At 44.8% G+C, this 18272-nt stretch overlaps 1 protein-coding gene across 1 annotated transcript in view; it reads left to right on the top strand.

Moving 5' to 3' along the window:
- The window catches only part of tmem132e (transmembrane protein 132E), a 106908-nt gene that overhangs the window by 29355 nt on the left and 59281 nt on the right, over window positions 1-18272 (top strand). The window contains exon 3 of the mRNA XM_068580153.1: window positions 17868-18008. Within this exon, the coding sequence (XP_068436254.1) occupies window positions 17868-18008 (141 nt within the window). The remainder of the gene's footprint in view (window positions 1-17867; window positions 18009-18272) is intronic.

Here is an 18272-nt window from a genome sequence, read left to right as displayed (position 1 = left end):
TTTTTTAATTCAGCTGATTAGCAAACAGTTTAAGGTGCATTTAAATACAGCGCGCTGATTAAATATTAGCTCGTTTCACGGACTCATTAGGAGTAGAGTTACCAGTGTGGTGGCAGGAAACAGGAAGCGTGGATCTTCTGCTGTCCTGTGAGCTGCATCCTGGTTGTTCACAGTAGAGATGTGAGGTCGCTCTGGCTGTGCTTTGACCTCCGCTCCAGTGTGAGTGGACTTCAGCATGTCCTGATTGAACAGGAGCATAATGCCACGTTTCTATGAAAGAAATCGATGATTAATCCTCCGCCTGGTGGCTGAGAAACGGCTGCATCCCATTCGGGCGGCAGCTTCCCACTGTGGGCGTCAATAAGAGCTGAGAATTAGTCTCTTCTCCGGCTGTGCCGGGGAAATAACATCTTGATATGTTGTTGGTGGGTTTTCTTTCTGGGTTGAGGGGTTCAAAATGTGCCTTTTTTTCAAAGGGCAATTTTTTTTTTGAATGCGCTCTGGAAAGTGTCTTCTGGGTTTTCACGGCCATTTCTTTGCCACGCCAGAAGCAATTACGACTGTCACGCCGCCTCCGTGGCAAACGGAGCTTCACTTCTGGGGCCGGATGGAGAGCCGGGTGCTGCCGTTGCACCTTTTTCAAGTGTTTGATTTAATTGCTGCTGCAGCCCCGACGTCAAACTCTGTTCCCTCCCAGCTCTGTTATTACTCTCTGATCTACGAGCATTTTGAATTGTTTGTATTTTAAAATTCAATCGTTTCCTTCGTTTTAAAGTTCGCACACAAGGGGAGCGTGAAGAGTTCAGGCCGGTCTGCGGCGAGAACATGCCAGCTGGTTGCTAATGATGGTGGAGCGCCATGTTGTCAGCTCTTTGGTTCATTTCCCCACCCCCCTCCTCTTTTTGATTTTTTTTAGGTATTCCAAGTCATCTGTCTAAAAAATATGCCGCAGGGCAGTTTTCATCCATCCTGCACCTCGACTCACAATCAGTTTCCTAAACGCTTTGTGTTCTTCTAGAAGCTTTGTGTTCTTCTAGAAGCTTTGTGTTCTTCTAAACGCTTTGTGTTCTTCTTGAACCAAACAAACGAGTCTGATTAAACGGCCTGACCACGAGGCCTGATCCTGCTTTTAAAGGCCGGTGACCAGAAGAAAGAGAGAAAGAAAGCAACGAAAAATAATAAATATCTGTGGATTTTCTGTGAAGGCAGTCTGTTGTGATGTGGAATAACAAACATGTCCAGGAATGTTTTCACACACCCGACAACCTGCAAAAGCCAAAGACACGCTGCCTTTTGGTCTTGAAATGTCTTGTTGGTTTGTGCAGACTTAAATATATCTCGGTCTTGTGAGTCTAATACAGTCCATGAAGTAATAAGGGTCTCTGGTACCTGTCAATCACCTTGTAGCCCCGCCCTAAAGCATCCCCTGCTTTATAGTCTGTTTGACTCTAAATGACCATAATTTACTAAATGAACAACAAGTAGAGTCATTTATATAGACTTCTATACAACCAGAGGAGTCGCCCCCTAGTGGTCAGGAGAGAGAATGCAGCTTTAACACATGAAGCATAGACTTCTATACAACCAAAGGAGTCGCCTCCTGGTGGTCAGGAGAGAGAATGCAGCTTTAACACATGAAGCATAGACTTCTATACAACCAAAGGAGTCGCCTCCTGGTGGTGAGGAGAGAGAATGCAGCTTTAACACATGAAGCATAGACTTCTATACAACCAGAGGAGTCACCCCCTGGTGGTCAGCAGAGAGAATGCAGCTTTAACACATGAAGCATAGACTTCTATACAACCAGAGGAGTCGCCCCCTGGTGGCCAGGAGAGAGAATGCAGCTTTAACACATGAAGCATAGACTTCTATACAACCAGAGGAGTCGCCCCCTGGTGGTCAGGAGAGAGAATGCAGCTTTAAGGCCCTTTACTTTGCAGCCTGGTAGCAAGTCAGAGCTTGGGACTGGAGAACCTTTGGTGAAGTTCTCGTCAAGGGCGTGGAGGACATCTTCAGTCTGTGAGATGGTGCACGGCCGTTCTGCAGTCTGTTGGATGTTACGGGAGAGATGAGAAACGTACGAGGCTTTAAAAGAAATCAAGGCGGATGCACCCTCTGCCAGGAAAGTACTCCTCCAGACAACCAGTCTACCGGGATTCAGGCCAACTTCTACCTCTTTTTTTTGTGTGTGCAGATAATGACAGCCATATAGGCATGTGATTTCTTTGTAATGTCATCTTTCTCAAAACACCACTTCAAGGTGTCTCCTGTTTCCCCTTTAAAAGCCATGAGGAGAGCCGTCTGCGAGGCTTCACTCATCTCCCCGAGCATTCAGAGCACCGGCAGCTCTGCATCGGCTCAAAGACATCTCGGTGACGCTCAGGTGGAGCTTCTCTGCGTCCTGTGCAGATTATCGGCTACTTTTATTCTGTATATTCATGATTCTTCCTTGAGGGACGTGTCTCTCTCTCTCTGTCTCTTCCACCAATTTGATATACAGTAGGTGTACAGGGAGGAATTCCTGTGCCGAGGGGGGGAAATAAAGGCCGATTTGCATTTGAAAGAGCGAGATCTGCAAGGTAAGGGCATGCCGGATAGCTCCGAGCTGTTCTCTCGGGTGGATTGCTGTCATTTGTTGCAGGATAATTGACATCATTCATGAGGCTGCTGCCAGCGGTGTGTCACGGCGGTTCTGTTTGCCTTGGATTGCTGAAGAATGTTTTGAAAATCGATTGCGGGAGAGGCCCGGGGAAGATGGGATTCACAGACGGATGGTTTCTCTTGGCCGCGGGTCCAATGAGGATCTGCGGGGGGGGGGGGGTTTCTGCTTTTCCATCCCGTCTGCAACACGACCCGCCTGGTGCATCGATCATCTAGTGGAGTTAGGTTCTCTCTGAGATTCACCGCTTGAACGAGAGCCATGATGAGTAACGTAACCCTTTAAAGGCCCAGAGTTAACGGCACCCTCTCAGAGAGAGCTAATGGAGGGTATTTGGGGTTTATTTGCTTTTCATAGAGGATATGTGTATCGCACATCGTCATGTACTGGACACGGGATCAGATTATACTTAACAGATGTAATGAGCGCTATTCGAGTAAGGAAATGGACGACGTGGAGGCCAGATTGTTCCCTCTGTGTCCATTAATCCCTGATTATGGACCTCGTAGCACCGGCCACTTCCCAAAGAAAGTAAAAACAAAGACCGCTCATTGATTTTATCATGAATTTTGCAACCCAAGGTTTTTTTTTTAAGCCAGTACCTGGAACAATCATTAGCATCCCCTGAGGTTGTTATGCAACGGAAATGTTTGCTGCTCCAGGAAATAGGACGGACCTTAGATTTAGGTTTGCAACGGGAGGTATTTCATGGACGCTTGGGCTCCCCTACGAGCCAAAAAAGCAAATGTTACGCAAGAGCCAAGGTCACTAATCGGATAAAGAGCATCTGACGGTATCTTTAACAATTCGTTTGTTGTCAATGAGCTCTTTAAATTTAATAAAAAAAAGTAGTTTAACATGAGCTACTTAAATTAACACGAATGGAGCATTCACCCAGAACGTGGCATGAAGACCGATAACGCACGACCTCTGGAGTCCAGAACACCTTTCAGGTTTTATGCTCGTTGAGAACACAGCGACAGGCTTTTTACACTTTTCACCATGTCGAAATGTCCTCTTAATGTTTTCAGTTTCAGAGACATTTCCCATTTTAAATAGCCTAATTTTGCTGAAATTACAGGTAGTTATCCTTTTCACGCCGGGCGTCCTTCAGCGTTGACTTTAGCATCCGTAACTGTCAAGGATGGCAAACTTTTGATGTGTATTCTTTGCACAGTTTGCCTGTCGTGAATTATGCAATATGAGGAAGGCAAAGGGAGGCATGGCTATTTGAACAACTTCACTGGAAAGATACATCTCTTCAGCTGCCTCATATCCTTTTCAAAAGGGTTCGGCATGTTTGATCTTCTGCAGTAGACCCTTGCATTTATTCTTGACATAATTATGAACACACAAATGAGAGATGAAACGGTCTGTTGCCTTTTCCCCCAATCAGCTGTTTTTTTGTGTTGACTTGTGAAGAATAGACCCTTGTTTTTGTTTCCATGGCATAAGCATGTACATGTATATTGCCTTCCATTGTGTTCGGATACCGTGCATGTTGTTATTATACCACCACCAGGGGGCACCAAAGTCAGACATTTTCAATCCCCAAGTGACTTTAAAATTAGCATCTTTTCCTGTTTTGTGCCGTAAAGCAACACCAGCATGTTTGTGTTGTTTCGTGTCCAATCAGGCAACGTGTCCTCATACAATAGTTCACTCTTTCTTACTCGTGACATGAATACACGCTTTTCTCAAATACATTTTGTTAGACTTAGGCAACAAAACGACTTGAATGAGTTTAAAAAAAAATGTCGTTTGGGTTAAAAAAAAAAGGAAAGTGCCGTTGCAGAAACACGCAAGTCACATGACAAAAACATCAACAACAGTGTCTTCTCGTTGCACTTCCTGTCTAAAAGATGGCCGCTCGTTGGACCCATCAACTTCCTCTTCAGGCCTCCCGGTGTGTGATTTAGAGCTCTGCATATGTGGGTAACATACAAATACAATTTTCGTGGGATATATCTCCAAATGACGACGCATTATTATTATTTTTTTATTGGTGCAAATGTTGGATTAGACCGGCCTCACGCAAAGTGGTGTGGAACATTTAATGTTATTCCCTTGAATGAATACATGATGCATTTTTATTTTGATCCATTTATCATTCTGCATTATTGTCACATTTTGTTTTGCCGCGATCATTCTGTTCGTCTTGAAGTTAGCGTTGCAGCACATGCACACACATGTTCTACTTATTAGTTAAATCCTTGTACGGTATAAACCTTTCAAAGCAAATTTCTGTGTGTCTATGTGTGTGTGTGTGTTTCCCCAGAGAGGGATCGCATTTCCTTTTCGCTGGCTTCTGTGTGGGTGAGGATCCCCAAAGAGAGCTAGTTTTACTCACAGCTGTCCAATTTGAAATAAAAGTTCCTCGGGGGAAAAGTGGAGAACATCAAGGGCGCTGACACCAGCCCCCTGCCTGAAAAGATCTGTGAATTTAATCTCCCATTGTCGGCGACTTGAAGGGAGGCTCAGTCGCCCACTTTCCCCGTATTGTAATCACACGCTGCGACGGGTAAAAGCAACGGCGTCTTTTTTTGTTGTTGCTCGATCGCTTACTCGATGTCGTGAACTGAACGCCGACGGTCGTCGATTGCACCCTGAACTCGTAACGTCCACCCTTGACCTTTGGCTGAAATATTAAAATAATCCCAACGTATGCCAATTCCACTTCCCCTCTGCATCCGTCGGCGGCTCTGAGCTCGACGAGCCTTATCAAATAAATTGGACGGTGGCTGTTTCCCCCGATTGCCTCCTCAGAAAGGTCCTGGCTCACCCTGAGGGTCTTCTGCTCGCGGCTTCGGCTGATGGGAAAACTACTTTGAGTAATTGTCCTCCAGAGAGGACGCCTTCCCGGCCAACGCCGTCGCCTGCACGCCGCTGCATGTGCATGTGCATGTGTGTGTGTGTGTGTGTGTGGGTTCAGAGTTCATGTGTCGGGATCTGTGTTGGCTCCTGGCACCGGATAGGTAAGGTCACGAGTATTTGTTGTGCCGCGAGAGAAACATTACATATTTTGCCGAAGCAGCAGTAACACAACGCAGCGGCCTTGACTTTGATCTGCACATTAGAAGGTGTGAATGTGCAGAAGTTCATGAAATATTCATGAGGAATGCCTTTTGACTACAATCCGCTGATGTTATTGAAGGAAGTCGGTGTCTGGTGATCAGGTAATTCGCCCTCAGAGTTTTCTTTATGGCTTTGTGTACGAAACATAACGACACCAATGATGCAAAGAACTCTAATGTTATCTGCTGCCGTGTAGTTTAATAACTTATATACGTACAGACCAAATGGTAGAAAGACGAGATAAAGATTAAAGTAAATAATAATCAACAAAAAGTACTAATACCTGACTAGAAAAACATGAATTTGTGGGATGTAGTTGACAGATAATGGACCCATTCAAGTCAAATATACCAATAAATAAATGACAACGAGGAGGCATTGATGCACAAAGTCCTCGTCCAGTTCGACCTTTTTCCTTCAAAGACAGGAACTAGATTTCTATGGAAGCCCATTTCCACAACCCAAAAAAAAAATTAGGACCAAAATTACAAAAAAATATATAAAAATCAAAAATTAGGACCAAAAATTTAAAAAAAAAAAATACGACCAATTATTATTTCTTAATAGGACCAAAAAAAAAAAAAAATTTTTTTTTTTTTGTCCTAATTTTTTTGGGGTCCTATTTTAAAAATAAAAATAGGTCCTGATTATTTTTGGCGGCAATGGGCTTTCATAGGTTTCTGATCATCATCGTTGTTAATTTTTCGAAGATCTTTCTGTCACAACTTGCCTTAAAACTCGTCACTATTCCTAATTACAACACGTGAAGAATATAAAACACTCAGTCATCGCTTTCTGAGGAATACAGGTTCCTCAGGTTTACTGTGGATCAAACATGCAGTGCCACACAGCTGTGACCGGAAACAGTTTCCTTTTGGCAGTTTACAGTATTTCACTCTTCTTCTTGGTTTCCTGCCTTTCCATAGCCATCTCATAGCATGAGAATGTGCCAGAGACCATGCATATGAAAAACAAGTCCGGTTGTGGTGTCTCACGGCGTCGCTTATTTCTGTTGTTTGCATTTACTCGTTAAATACAAACACCAGAAATAGACTTTGGTGTGGTGGCACAGGCTGCACATGAAGGCCCGCCCGCGCTGCCTTTGGTCCTCATCATGGCCGACGCACAGCAGCTTGGGAATGCTCGGGGGAGGCTTCTGCAAAGCCCTCAACCCTTTTAAGCTAAAAAACCCCAACGCAAGACCCACCAGACCTCTTTCATCTGCGCCGGGACAAACAGCCTCTGTTTTAAGGCCTGTAATTGAGTTTCGGAGGAAGGAGCCAGAAAGCAAGTCGGAACACAACCGACGGTTAAACTTCAACCAAAACATCAACCAAACTTAAGAAGAAAAAAGCCTTTCTCCTGCGCACTGTAATTATATTGTCTCAATAGTTTCTCCATAGCAACAGCACTGTGTACTCGCTGCAGAGGAATGTCTGCAAATATTTGTTTTTCATTTTTCAAAACACCGCCGTTCTCTGTCTCCGTTGCTGTCGTCGTACAAAAGATGTCTCAATGTCTCCCTGTTAGATCCGTCGTTATTAAGTCTCCATGCAGATGGGAAAACCCTCAAAACGACTAAATGATTCCCCCTGCGCTCCACTCTCTCTTTCTCCTCCGGCGGCTTGTCGGATCGGGCTGAATCGTGACCGCTGTGGCGCACAACGTTTGCCTCTTCGTTTTCTCAGCCAGAAACGACCGGATCTCCATCCCCCATTGGCCGAGCCCTCTCGCATGGCCGCTCCGTTAGCCGGGCGTTCTTCTCCTCCGTCTCACTCTCGTAATGAGTGTTGTCTTTTTTTTTTTTTTTTTTTGCATCACTCCGCCAAGCGAACATCTGGCGTGACGACGGCCGCTCTGGTCTCCGTGACGGACTGCACTACCGACGCCCCTCTTGTCCTCCGGGGCAATGATATGATGATGATGGGCACGTTGCATGAGAGGTTTTTTATTTTTTTTTATATCAGCGTCACTGAACTGCGTCCTGGGTGTTGAAGCTAGTGAGGCGGTTATAGGATCTCAGGGACCCACGAGGTGCCGGGGATTCTCATCATGCACGCATAACAGAGATGGAAATGTGGAGCTTTACAGTAAAAAACAGAAGAGGATAAAAACTTTGTATTTTATTTTTATTTTTTCCGCGTGAGGCATCAACATCGGTGCCAGGCGCTCATTACAGCAGCGAGTGTCACAAACACGTCAGCTGTCACGCCTGTCGAGATGCCACAACACTGCGACATCTTTATTTTTGCATTTTTTTGGGGGGGTGTGACTATTTTTTTACTCACCGGTTGTTTTCTCGTCTGTCTCGTCCGAATAAACGGTGAACTGGATCTCCGCTCACGCCGCCGTCACACATTAGCTGATATCTAAATACCGGCGTAATTATTCCTCGTTTTGCTAGCGGGTGGGAAATCGTTCAGCAACTTGTGTTTTTGAATGCGAGGCGATCGGTTCAGTGACCTTCTGAACACAAGCACAAGCGGCGAGACCCTCCTTTTTTTTTAAAGTGGGCCCCCGCCACGAACACAAGGCGACACGCCGGAGCCGAGACGCCGTGCACAGCGGACTATGTAATTGAATCACATGTCGCTGCGCACACGAGAGCGCCGCATCCGCAGCCGGCCGGCGACAAATACAAAAATCTGCACTTATGTTCTGAATTATGCAGATCTTCACGGAATGGGATTTGTTGTGTCTGCAGTAGCGCAAGCGGTCAGGTTGTCTGCAAAGTGCCCCCTCGGAGGAACTAATGGAGCTTCTGCCTGCTGGATGAGTGTGTGTGTGTGTGTGTGTGTGTGTGTGTGTTGTGTGGGGGCTTTGCCCGCCAAATTTAGCTGTTGGGGCCGAGGGCCCCGTTTCTGCCGCGATGCAAAAGGGAGTGCAGCGAATGCCTCCCGAGACGTTCAAGTGCTGACATTTTAGTTGTTTATTTACTTTCCCGTTTTCGCGTGGGCATCACTGAAGGGACAAGCCTTCCGAAGCGCACGACTCCATCCATCAGGGTGGGTTTTTTTTTTCTCTTTTCCGCCGCCGTTCCGCGAGGCCGTTGTCAGCGCCGTCCCCGCGATCAAATGTTTGTTTACGACGTCCCACTCGGACGCGCCGGCGCTCGTGAATGCCAAATACCAGAGTCCAATCTGTCTGGAGCTGGCAGACGAGAGAGAGATGGAAGGTCTCGGTCGTTTCATTTGATAATTTCATGAGGGAAATGCAGTCGGGGGGGTTAGCTGATGAAACGCACAAAACCAGAAAAAGGGAGTATTTGGTGAAGGGAATTGAGGGAGCGGTCAAGAGGTAATCAACTTCTCTTTGAAATCCCTTTTTGTTGGGTGTTCTGGCAACTGGATGGAGTTTGACCTTTACTGGTGAGTGAAGGGGAAGGGTTATAATTAGTCGCTGATACTCCCCTCAAAGGGAATGTTTTTAATGATTATGCTCAAAAATGAATGGGCAAAAATAAAAATAATTTATTTTCTATGTGTTTACGCCATCAGTGTTGTTAATTTACGACAGAACCACTGTGTGCTCGGCTCGTTTAATGGTACGTTCTGGCTTATTACGACTTATGTATGATATTTATGTCCTCAAAAAATAGCTGTTTCGAGGTCCCGCCTGACAAAAAAATGTGATAAAAGCCCATTTCTCGGTGCGGTAACCTCTCTCTCTGACGGGGCAAAAGCTACAAAAATACGACCCGGTTTATCAGAGCGACACATTGAGAAGATTTTCTATCTCTCCGTCTCCGTTATAGCACAGAAACGTTACCGTCAGTTATAAAGCTCTTGCAAAATATATTTTTCCTGGTCTCGGTTGTTTAATTTGTCATTGTGAACGCATAAAAAGCACCGCTTTTACGTTTGGTACTCGCTTGATTAAAGTTACTTATGAAGCTAAAGGGGAAAAGTGAGAGAGTTGGATGAGATGACGCCTCTGATGCACGGCTAACGTAACCCCGTCTGTATTCACCACAATACAACCCGGCTAACGTAACCCCGTCTGTATTCACCACACTACAACCCGGCTAACGTAACCTCGTCTGTATTCACCACACTACAACCCGGCTAACGTAACCCCGTCTGTATTCACCACACTACAACCCGGCTAACGTAACCCCGTCTGAATTCACCACACTACAACACGGCTAACGTAACCCCGTTTAATTTGACCACACTGCAACCCGGCTAATGTAACCCCGTTTGATATGACCACGCTCATACCCGGCTAACGTAACCTTGTCTGATTTCACCACACAACAACCCGGCTAACGTTACCCCGTTTGATTTGACCACGCTCATACCGGGCTAACGTAACCTCGTCTGATTTCACCATACTGCAACCCGGCTAACGTAACCCCGTTTAATTTGACCACACTGCAACACGGCTAACGTAACCCCGTTTGATTTGACCACGCTCATACCCGGCTAACGTAACCCCGTCTGATTTCACTACACCTCAACCCCCTCTCGGTGTGAACTCCTAATTAACTGATAAAAATCCCTGACTCACTATTATTCACATTTGCGAGGCTACAAATATCACACATCACCCCGTGATTTATTATTTATATTTGTGTGTGTTTTTTTTCCGGGGGAGGAGATATAACTGTGAAGCGAGGCCTAGATTAAGAGGCACCGCAGCTATTCATCACGACTCGGCTCCTCGGAGAGGAAAAAAAAAAAAAGAGGAGCTTTATGAGGTGAGAGCGGCGTGAACTACAGAGCATCTCTGTAGTTCACAGCCGGAGAGAGAAGATGTTTGAAAACAAGCCGGTGGTTGCTGGGTCCTCTCCCCTCAGTGCGTTTCGGTCGCACATGTCTGGGCAGCCTTTGATTGCGATGAAGAATCGCAGCGTTGATGCGGCCCCGTGTTCAGGCATGCAGCGCCACAATGCGCTTCATGTTCTGCTCCCGGAGGCCCCGAAGACAACCAGAACATCGGCTGCTTAAATATTTCTTGAAGGGGAAGGGCGGCGCGGCTTTCACCACCTCATCGTGATTACGCAATATGTCTGCCGGCTTTTACGGGTTTCATGATCGATGGCGGGGATTCAAAGATGACTTCGTCAGATGCTCAGATTTCTGGCTTCATCTGGTATTAAAAAGAAGAGATGAAACTGCCATTGAAGGTCAAAAGCTGAGTATCCTGATTAATAAATTCGTCAGTAATAATTTTTTTTGTGTGTGTAGTATCCTTCATGACAGTGAACACAGTGTATTTTTTTTTTTTGCCTTCATGCTGAAAATCAAACTGTGTTTTGAATCCGAGCCTGAAAAGTCCGCAACGAATTCTATATTTTATACCGTATGTTGGTTCAAAAAAACATTTCTAGAAAATGTTTTTTCTTTTAAAGATTTTCATCTTTCTTAAGAGCTAACGTTAAAACCGAACAATAACGCCAACTTACCCTTTAAACCTCTGTTTCTTGCTTTTAACACTTATTCCCTGCAAGAATAATAACCACCACTTACAAGCCTTTTCAAATGTTCAAAACTGAGAGCATACCCAGCGTTATAAAAAAAGTCTTTTCGGGTAATAAAACCCAGCATCCTTTCCAGATAAAAGGTTTTATAATTAAAGTGTTTTTGCAAGATATTTTCTTACCTGAGCATTAGATGTTTTCGGTGGATCCCGGCTGTAATTATCTGGCTTACTCATCTCTTCTGTTGGAATGTGACTTCATTATTTGTATTAATTACAGAGCGAACAAGGCGCTGTTGATGTTACTGTAAAACCAAAGCAGTTATGGTCTGTAGGCCACTTAGTGTGGTTGTTTTCTCAGGAAACGCGGGGTGTGAATAACCAGGAATGTGCCGTCGTTAACCGTGTCGTACTGCGAAGAAGACACATTTATCACTCCGCTGCGTTGCTCATTTTCACCAGGAAATAAATCAGTTTCAACATGTGCAAACCAGCAGCTGCGGTTTTCATATTTGTAATCTGCTCTGTGATATTTCCCCAGCTTCTCATATTTTAATTTTCGGAGGCTCCCCCATTAAAAGAGTCTGTCCCTGGCAGATTCGCCCGCTCCGGCTCTCCAGCTGCACGTCGAGAGAAAAACCTCAAAGCTGTTTGCTTGTGAGGATAAACACCACGAAACATCAGAGCGCTCCAGATGATTGATATGATCGCCGCTCGCGATCCGAGGGCGACGCCGTGTTTGTCACCCGAGAGCTGGCGAGGAAACCGTGCCAGGGAGAAGTGTTGGCGGCCGGTGGTTAGTGACGTTTTCTGCAGACCATGTGAGGAAAGTTTACTTATGGAGGAACTGTAATGGCGCTAGTGTTATGAAACTGCTGTTGCATCGATACCAAAGCATCTTCAGGCGGCCGTTCAGGTTGTTTTTACTCTCAAACATGCTATTTTCACACAAAAAAAGCTTTTTAAAAACCCTTAAGATCGCGTCCCACTCAAATTGTGCAAAACCAAACATACATAACATCTATTTCTTTGTATTTTTAAAAAGAAATTACATTTAGCTGAGGCTTTTTATCCAAAGTGACTTTATACACCGTAGACACAGCAACGGGGAGCATTGAGGGGTTAAGCGTCTTGCTCAAGGACGCTAGGACTAGCGGAGCCGGAGATCGAACCACCGATCCTCTTGATTGAGAGACGGGCCTGCTAACCACTGAGCCAAAGAGTCGTCAAATATGACGTGTTGCCATCTTAATACCACCAATCTCAACCAATATTATCATGACTACCTTAGAAGCGTCACTTCTCTGACGTCCAAATATGGTCGCTTCCTGTTCGAAACAGGTCGAAACAGCCAAACTCGTGTTGCCGGATTTCAACCTTCAGTTTGCCAAACAGCCCTTTTTATCATGAAAAAACATTCACATCGACCTTACAAAGCACACATATGCAATCTGCACTATTAAACTTGTGTTTCATTGCCGAGATTTAAAGTGATTAAAGTCTCAAAAAAGGCATTTTTTCATAGTCAGTCTCATTATGTCGTGGAAAAATTCCAGTTTTGTGAGTGCTCTGCCTGTGGGGACGTCCTCAAATGTGCTCAATAAATACTCTTTAAAAGGGCCATTAAGGAAAAATTAAAGACTTCGGAGCTTTGATTTGATTTAATTCTAGTTTGCATATTTTATTTATTAAAGGATGACAGTTGTATTAAATTACAGCATGTGGCATGGCAACGGACATGATTTCTGGCAGCAGTCGTTAATGGGTCACGAGGACGTCGGCCTCCGAGCCCAGCGGAGAGCGATGCGAGCGCTCAAGTACAGAACGAGCACACCATGGAGACACAGCAGGCGTCAGAGACCAGGCAAGGACGCTGCTTAATGAGGAGAAGGATTTTACATGTGTTTATCGTGCAAGTTCTGGCCAGAAAATGACCTATTATGAACTGTTATTAATGCAAATACAAAGTCAATCCTTTGACAATTTATATTGTGTGCTTGGACTGAATGAAACTTGTATCTTATGACGTAAAACAGATGTTGATAGAGATCATTTGCAGAAGGTAATAAATCACAATATATGTTCTATTCAGCAAATGGCAAAATGTTTAAAATTGCAATAACATTGTACAATGACACGAGTATCGCGATAACATCGTACAATGACAAGAGTATCGTGATAACATTGCATCATAAGTATCACGATAACATCGTACAATGACACGAGTATCGTGATAACATCGTACAATGACAAGAGTATCGTGATAACATTGCATCATAAGTATCACGATAACATCGTACAATGACACGAGTATCGTGATAACATCGTACAATGACAAGAGTATCGCGATAACATTGCATCATAAGTATCACGATAACATCGTATTGTGACAAGAGTATCGTGCTAACATTATAGCATAACATGAATATCATGATAAAATACCGTGACAAGAGTATTGCGATAACATCGTAACCGGACATGAGTATCGTGCTAACATGATAGCATACGGGCGGCTAACGTGAACCACACGTCCAAACGTTGCGTATTCTTGCTGCTGTTAGTTTTTTCCCACAACTTCATGTAGATTGTACGCACACGGGAGTCGAGGTGAAAAGTTGCACCTTTTAATAAACACCAGTTGCACGCTCGTGACAAGCAGCTAAAAAAGGCATTCATAGGACGGGTGATGTTTCAGAGGGACTCGGCAGCCGTCGCATCGACCGCCTTTTCCGTCATTTCCTGCCGTGGGTCGAGCTGTTTGCTCTCCTTCTAAACACAAGACCTAATCTGGTAACCCGGGGGGAGGCTCAGAAATCTGGCCCCGAAACGTGTTGACCGAAAGCTCTGCTGTTTAGCAGTCCGCCTGCCAACCCGCAGTCTAATAGGTGTTGCCATGGCAGAAGGCATCTGTGTGGAATGAGTAAGTAATAGCTCTGTCTTAGCTGAAGTGGCTCACGCCGCCTCTCCACTTGCAGCAGCAGGAGGCTTCACCAGGATTCTCAGAATTTCGGGGCGTGTATTATTGCCGCTTACCGCTGCCCGGCTTTTCCATTAATCTGCATTAACGCCGTTCGATGGGGAGTCCGGCTCACGCGGCGGCGCTCCCGTGGGCAACGCTTCATCCCCTCTCTCTCTCTGGTTTGTGGTGCAAAACAAAATCCAAATGAAAAGCATTTGTTCTGTGCAACATGCTGGTTTTCTCCCCTAAAAAAAAAAGATGATGATGGATATGGAGTGGCTTTTATAAGCTGCCAGTGAGTGGAGGTAATGAAGTGTCACTCGGTCGGGCCCCACAATAACGCACGATTATTATATCGCTTGTGATCGTTTTTTTCCTCTTTCAAGAGCTCCGGTGATCGAGCGTTAACTGGGTCACCTCGTTTAGCGAGCGTCTGAGGGCGTTTCCCCTTTTCAACGCGCTTCAAAGGCGACGACGCGCTCGATCGGGGGTGATTTCTTAAACATTACATGTTTCTGTTTCATCTCCCCCCTTTTGACGGAGATGATTACTGTATTTTCTCTCACGTGGGGGGGATTTGATGAAAGAAGACAATGAGAGCTGCAATAACAAGAAACAAGAGGGGAAGGAGAGAGCAGCTTTCGTCTGTTTGTTTCACACAAATTGGAAACAGGATTGGAGGCTCGGGCGGCACGTTTAGGACCGCAAACGAGAAAACTTTGGCGGAGTTCAGTACTTATAGATCTAATCTGCAACATTACGGTCGGCTTCACGTATTTATTCATATGGGAGTTTGTCGTTTTGTGGGTTTAGAAGCTGGTGGAAAGAGTGAAAGGTTGCAAGAAGTATCTACTTTTATTTGTTTTTTTTCCTCCCGTGATCACTTGTTCATGACTTTCAGCAGCAAACTGAGATTTCGTGGCGCCGGCATTGAAATGCAGCGTGAGCCGCGAGTGCTTCTCCGGCTGCAGGCGGCGGCGGCGGCGGCGGCTTCGGCTGAAAGTCAATTGCTTTCACAAATCACGGATGAGTGGTCGATGCACTGAGCGCAGGTTAGCGTAGCAAATGGAAACACCTCAGCGGGACTTCAGAATTTTTATCTGTCAAAGAAATAAATGGAACGATCTGGAAGATGTCGCGGTGGGGGGGAGCAGGAGGGAGGTGGAGGGAGGTGGAGGAGGGAGGGGGGGGTCAGACTTTCAACCAAATGTAAATGAGACACCGGCGAGGTCTGATGGCGGGAAGAGAGGAACAAAAATACTGTTTTCCTGTAAAGGACAAAAATCATTGAGATCCCCAGAGTTCAGGCTGCAGACGTGACCTTCAGGAGAACTCTGTCTGGTACTCTGCATGTCGTCATCACGCAGGGAATAACACTCAGGGTTCTGACGGTCATGGAAAACCTGGAAAGGTCATTCAATTTAATAAAAAATGTTATTTCCAGGCCTGGAAAAGTCCTTGAAAAAAAAAAAAATCCAAAAAGTGAGGAGTAAAAGTCATGTGAGGGTGTTTCACTACATGAAAATGTTATGGAAATTTGGTATAGAGTCATTTAAATGTGGTTTAAAGTCTTGATCCATTGGTCACAATGTGTATGAACTCTGAAGCATTTCAACGTCTTTGAGTCTGATTTCCATGTCTGCAGTAGTTTTGTTCTACTGTTGTGTTTAGTGTCATTTGAAGGCAACTCATGATGATTTTATTCACTAAAACAAGTGTTTTTCATTCGTTTCAAAGTCGTAAAGCTGCAACAGAAACACAAAACGTAACAGGTTAGTTGTACGTTTTGTTGGAGGCGAGTTTTAAAAGAGTTTTCCTTTCCAAAGAGCTGGTTGTTATCAGGTCGTGATCGTCTCTGTTGACGGAAACGCCGACCAATCAGAGCAGACGTAGGGTTTTATCGAGAGGCGGGGCTTAAAAGCACAGCAAACAAAGCATTTCAAACAGGTTCATTCATGGAGACATTATAAGAAAAATAACATGTTTTTCTAAACGTCAAAGCACGTAAACATGAAAGAAACACGTTTTTATCATATTACATACCTTTCACATACATACAAGACATGTGTTTTTTGCATTTAACCCATACATAGCAACTGAGGAGCCTCTGTTACAAGTATGAGCCTCAAACTGATGACGTGACCTTTAACTTTACTACTTTTGAAATGAATTGGCCTGAAGGCACAAGGCCGACCAACAACAAGCCAGATATGTTAATAATTCATCCCCGTCTCGTGTTTCATGAAAATGAGCCGGTGGGATCGATGGTCTCCAGCGTGCAGCGGGGCGTGGCTCCGTGGTCAAATAAACAGAGTTACAATAATAACTGAGTGCTTTTGTTCCTCTGCTCTCGGCTGCTTGGTATTCGGTCAGCGGACAGCTTAATAGCACGTCTGGACCGAGTCACAAAGGACGGCCGCCATCGCCGTTTGTTATCCTGCTGACAGAAAGAAGACTTCAACACACACACAATGCATATGACTTATCAACACACACACACACAATGCATATGACTTATCAACACACACACAATGCATCTGACTTATCAACACACACACACACACACACAATGCATACACAATACACAATACACAATGCATATGACTTATCAACACACACACAATGCATATGACTGTTATCAACACACACACAATGCATCTGACTTATCAACACACACACACACACACACAATGCATATGACTGTTATCAACACACACAATGCATATGACTGTTATTTGGTATCATATATATATATATATATATATATATATATATATGATAATATGTATCATAATATGTATCATTATGATACATATTATGATACATATATATGTATCATAATATGTATCATTATGATACATATGTATCATGTATAATATATATATATGATATATATATATGTATATATGATACATATTATGATACATACATACATATATATAAATATATATATATATATGATATATACAAACATACATTTTGCATTCATATATTTGTGATGCTGCAGATTTGTGAATCTGTTTGTTTTGTGTGTTTTTGTACATTCAGCATGTGAACGTGCAGAATCTCTGCAGCTCTGAACGAGAACGTAGACGCATGTCGGCGTTCGTATTTAGATCGGTGAGCGAGAACCTGCACGTGTGTCATATCAGGCTCACTGTCGGTATTTATTCCCTGGAAAGACGCAGAAAGAGAACGCTTGACTCGTCCCTTTGTGTCGAGTGAAGTGCGATTCATCGACATGCGACTCGTGTTTATTTATTCACGGGGGAAAACAGATGAAATAAAAGAATCAAAACGTCCCATTTTGAAGACGTCATTGCAGGACTCATAATCGTCCCCTTCAGTCTCTTTCTGTTTGATGTGAACACCTGAAGTCTTAGGAGACTGTGGGGAGGTGTGTGTGTGTGTGTGTGTGTGTGTGTGTGTGCGCGTGTGTTCCAGGTTCAAACGCGCTCTCGGCTGTAGCGTCCTTGAGCAAAAAATAGCTGACCCTGACCTCTTCCTGTGCAGTGTTTCCCCCCCGAGGAGCCGAGCGAGTCAATGCAGAATCCTGATATGTGAAATCCAGCATTATGGAATCTGTTTATTGTATGAAATGCCTCGTTAGTTTTGTGTCTCAAAGTGTCGTTTGAAAGCTTTCAGACGCCAGCGTGTTAACGCTAACGTCATGCTAGAAGTTGTGTATCATCTTCAGTCGTCTGGCATTGAAGAAACTGACTCGTAACCTTTTCTTCTCGCCGTTTCCTGCAGGGTCAAAGCGAAGAAAGGGGTGAACCTGCTGGAGACCAGGTCCAAGAACGCCCAGTGGAAGGTGGACTGGGAGATCCAGTCCGGCGCCAAGCACTCCATCACCACCATCGACGTGAACAAGAACAAAGCGGCCAAACAGGGGTAAGTCAACCGGCCCCGGGGCCCCGAAGCGGAGCTGTTGCATCCTGCCCCTCGCCGATCATACGTCTTCCTTAACAATGGACAAAAAGGTCTCCTTGTGCGTAACAGTCATAGTTCACGCTCTGATTAAAAGGCAGCTTTTAAAAGCCGAACACCCGTTCTCTCTGCCGGTGCCCCCAGGAGCTCCGGCAGATAAAATACAGCTTTTGGCCCTCCAGCAGACTGACTCAAGCGCCCTTCTGCTTTATAGCCCGACGTTAAATG

The sequence above is a fragment of the Clinocottus analis genome, unplaced genomic scaffold, assembly GCF_023055335.1.
Source record: "Clinocottus analis isolate CAN_PGR_092001 unplaced genomic scaffold, fCliAna1.0.p SCAF_17, whole genome shotgun sequence".
NCBI classification, from domain to species: domain Eukaryota; kingdom Metazoa; phylum Chordata; class Actinopteri; order Perciformes; family Cottidae; genus Clinocottus; species Clinocottus analis.
This window is presented reverse-complemented; position numbering and strand designations above follow the sequence as displayed.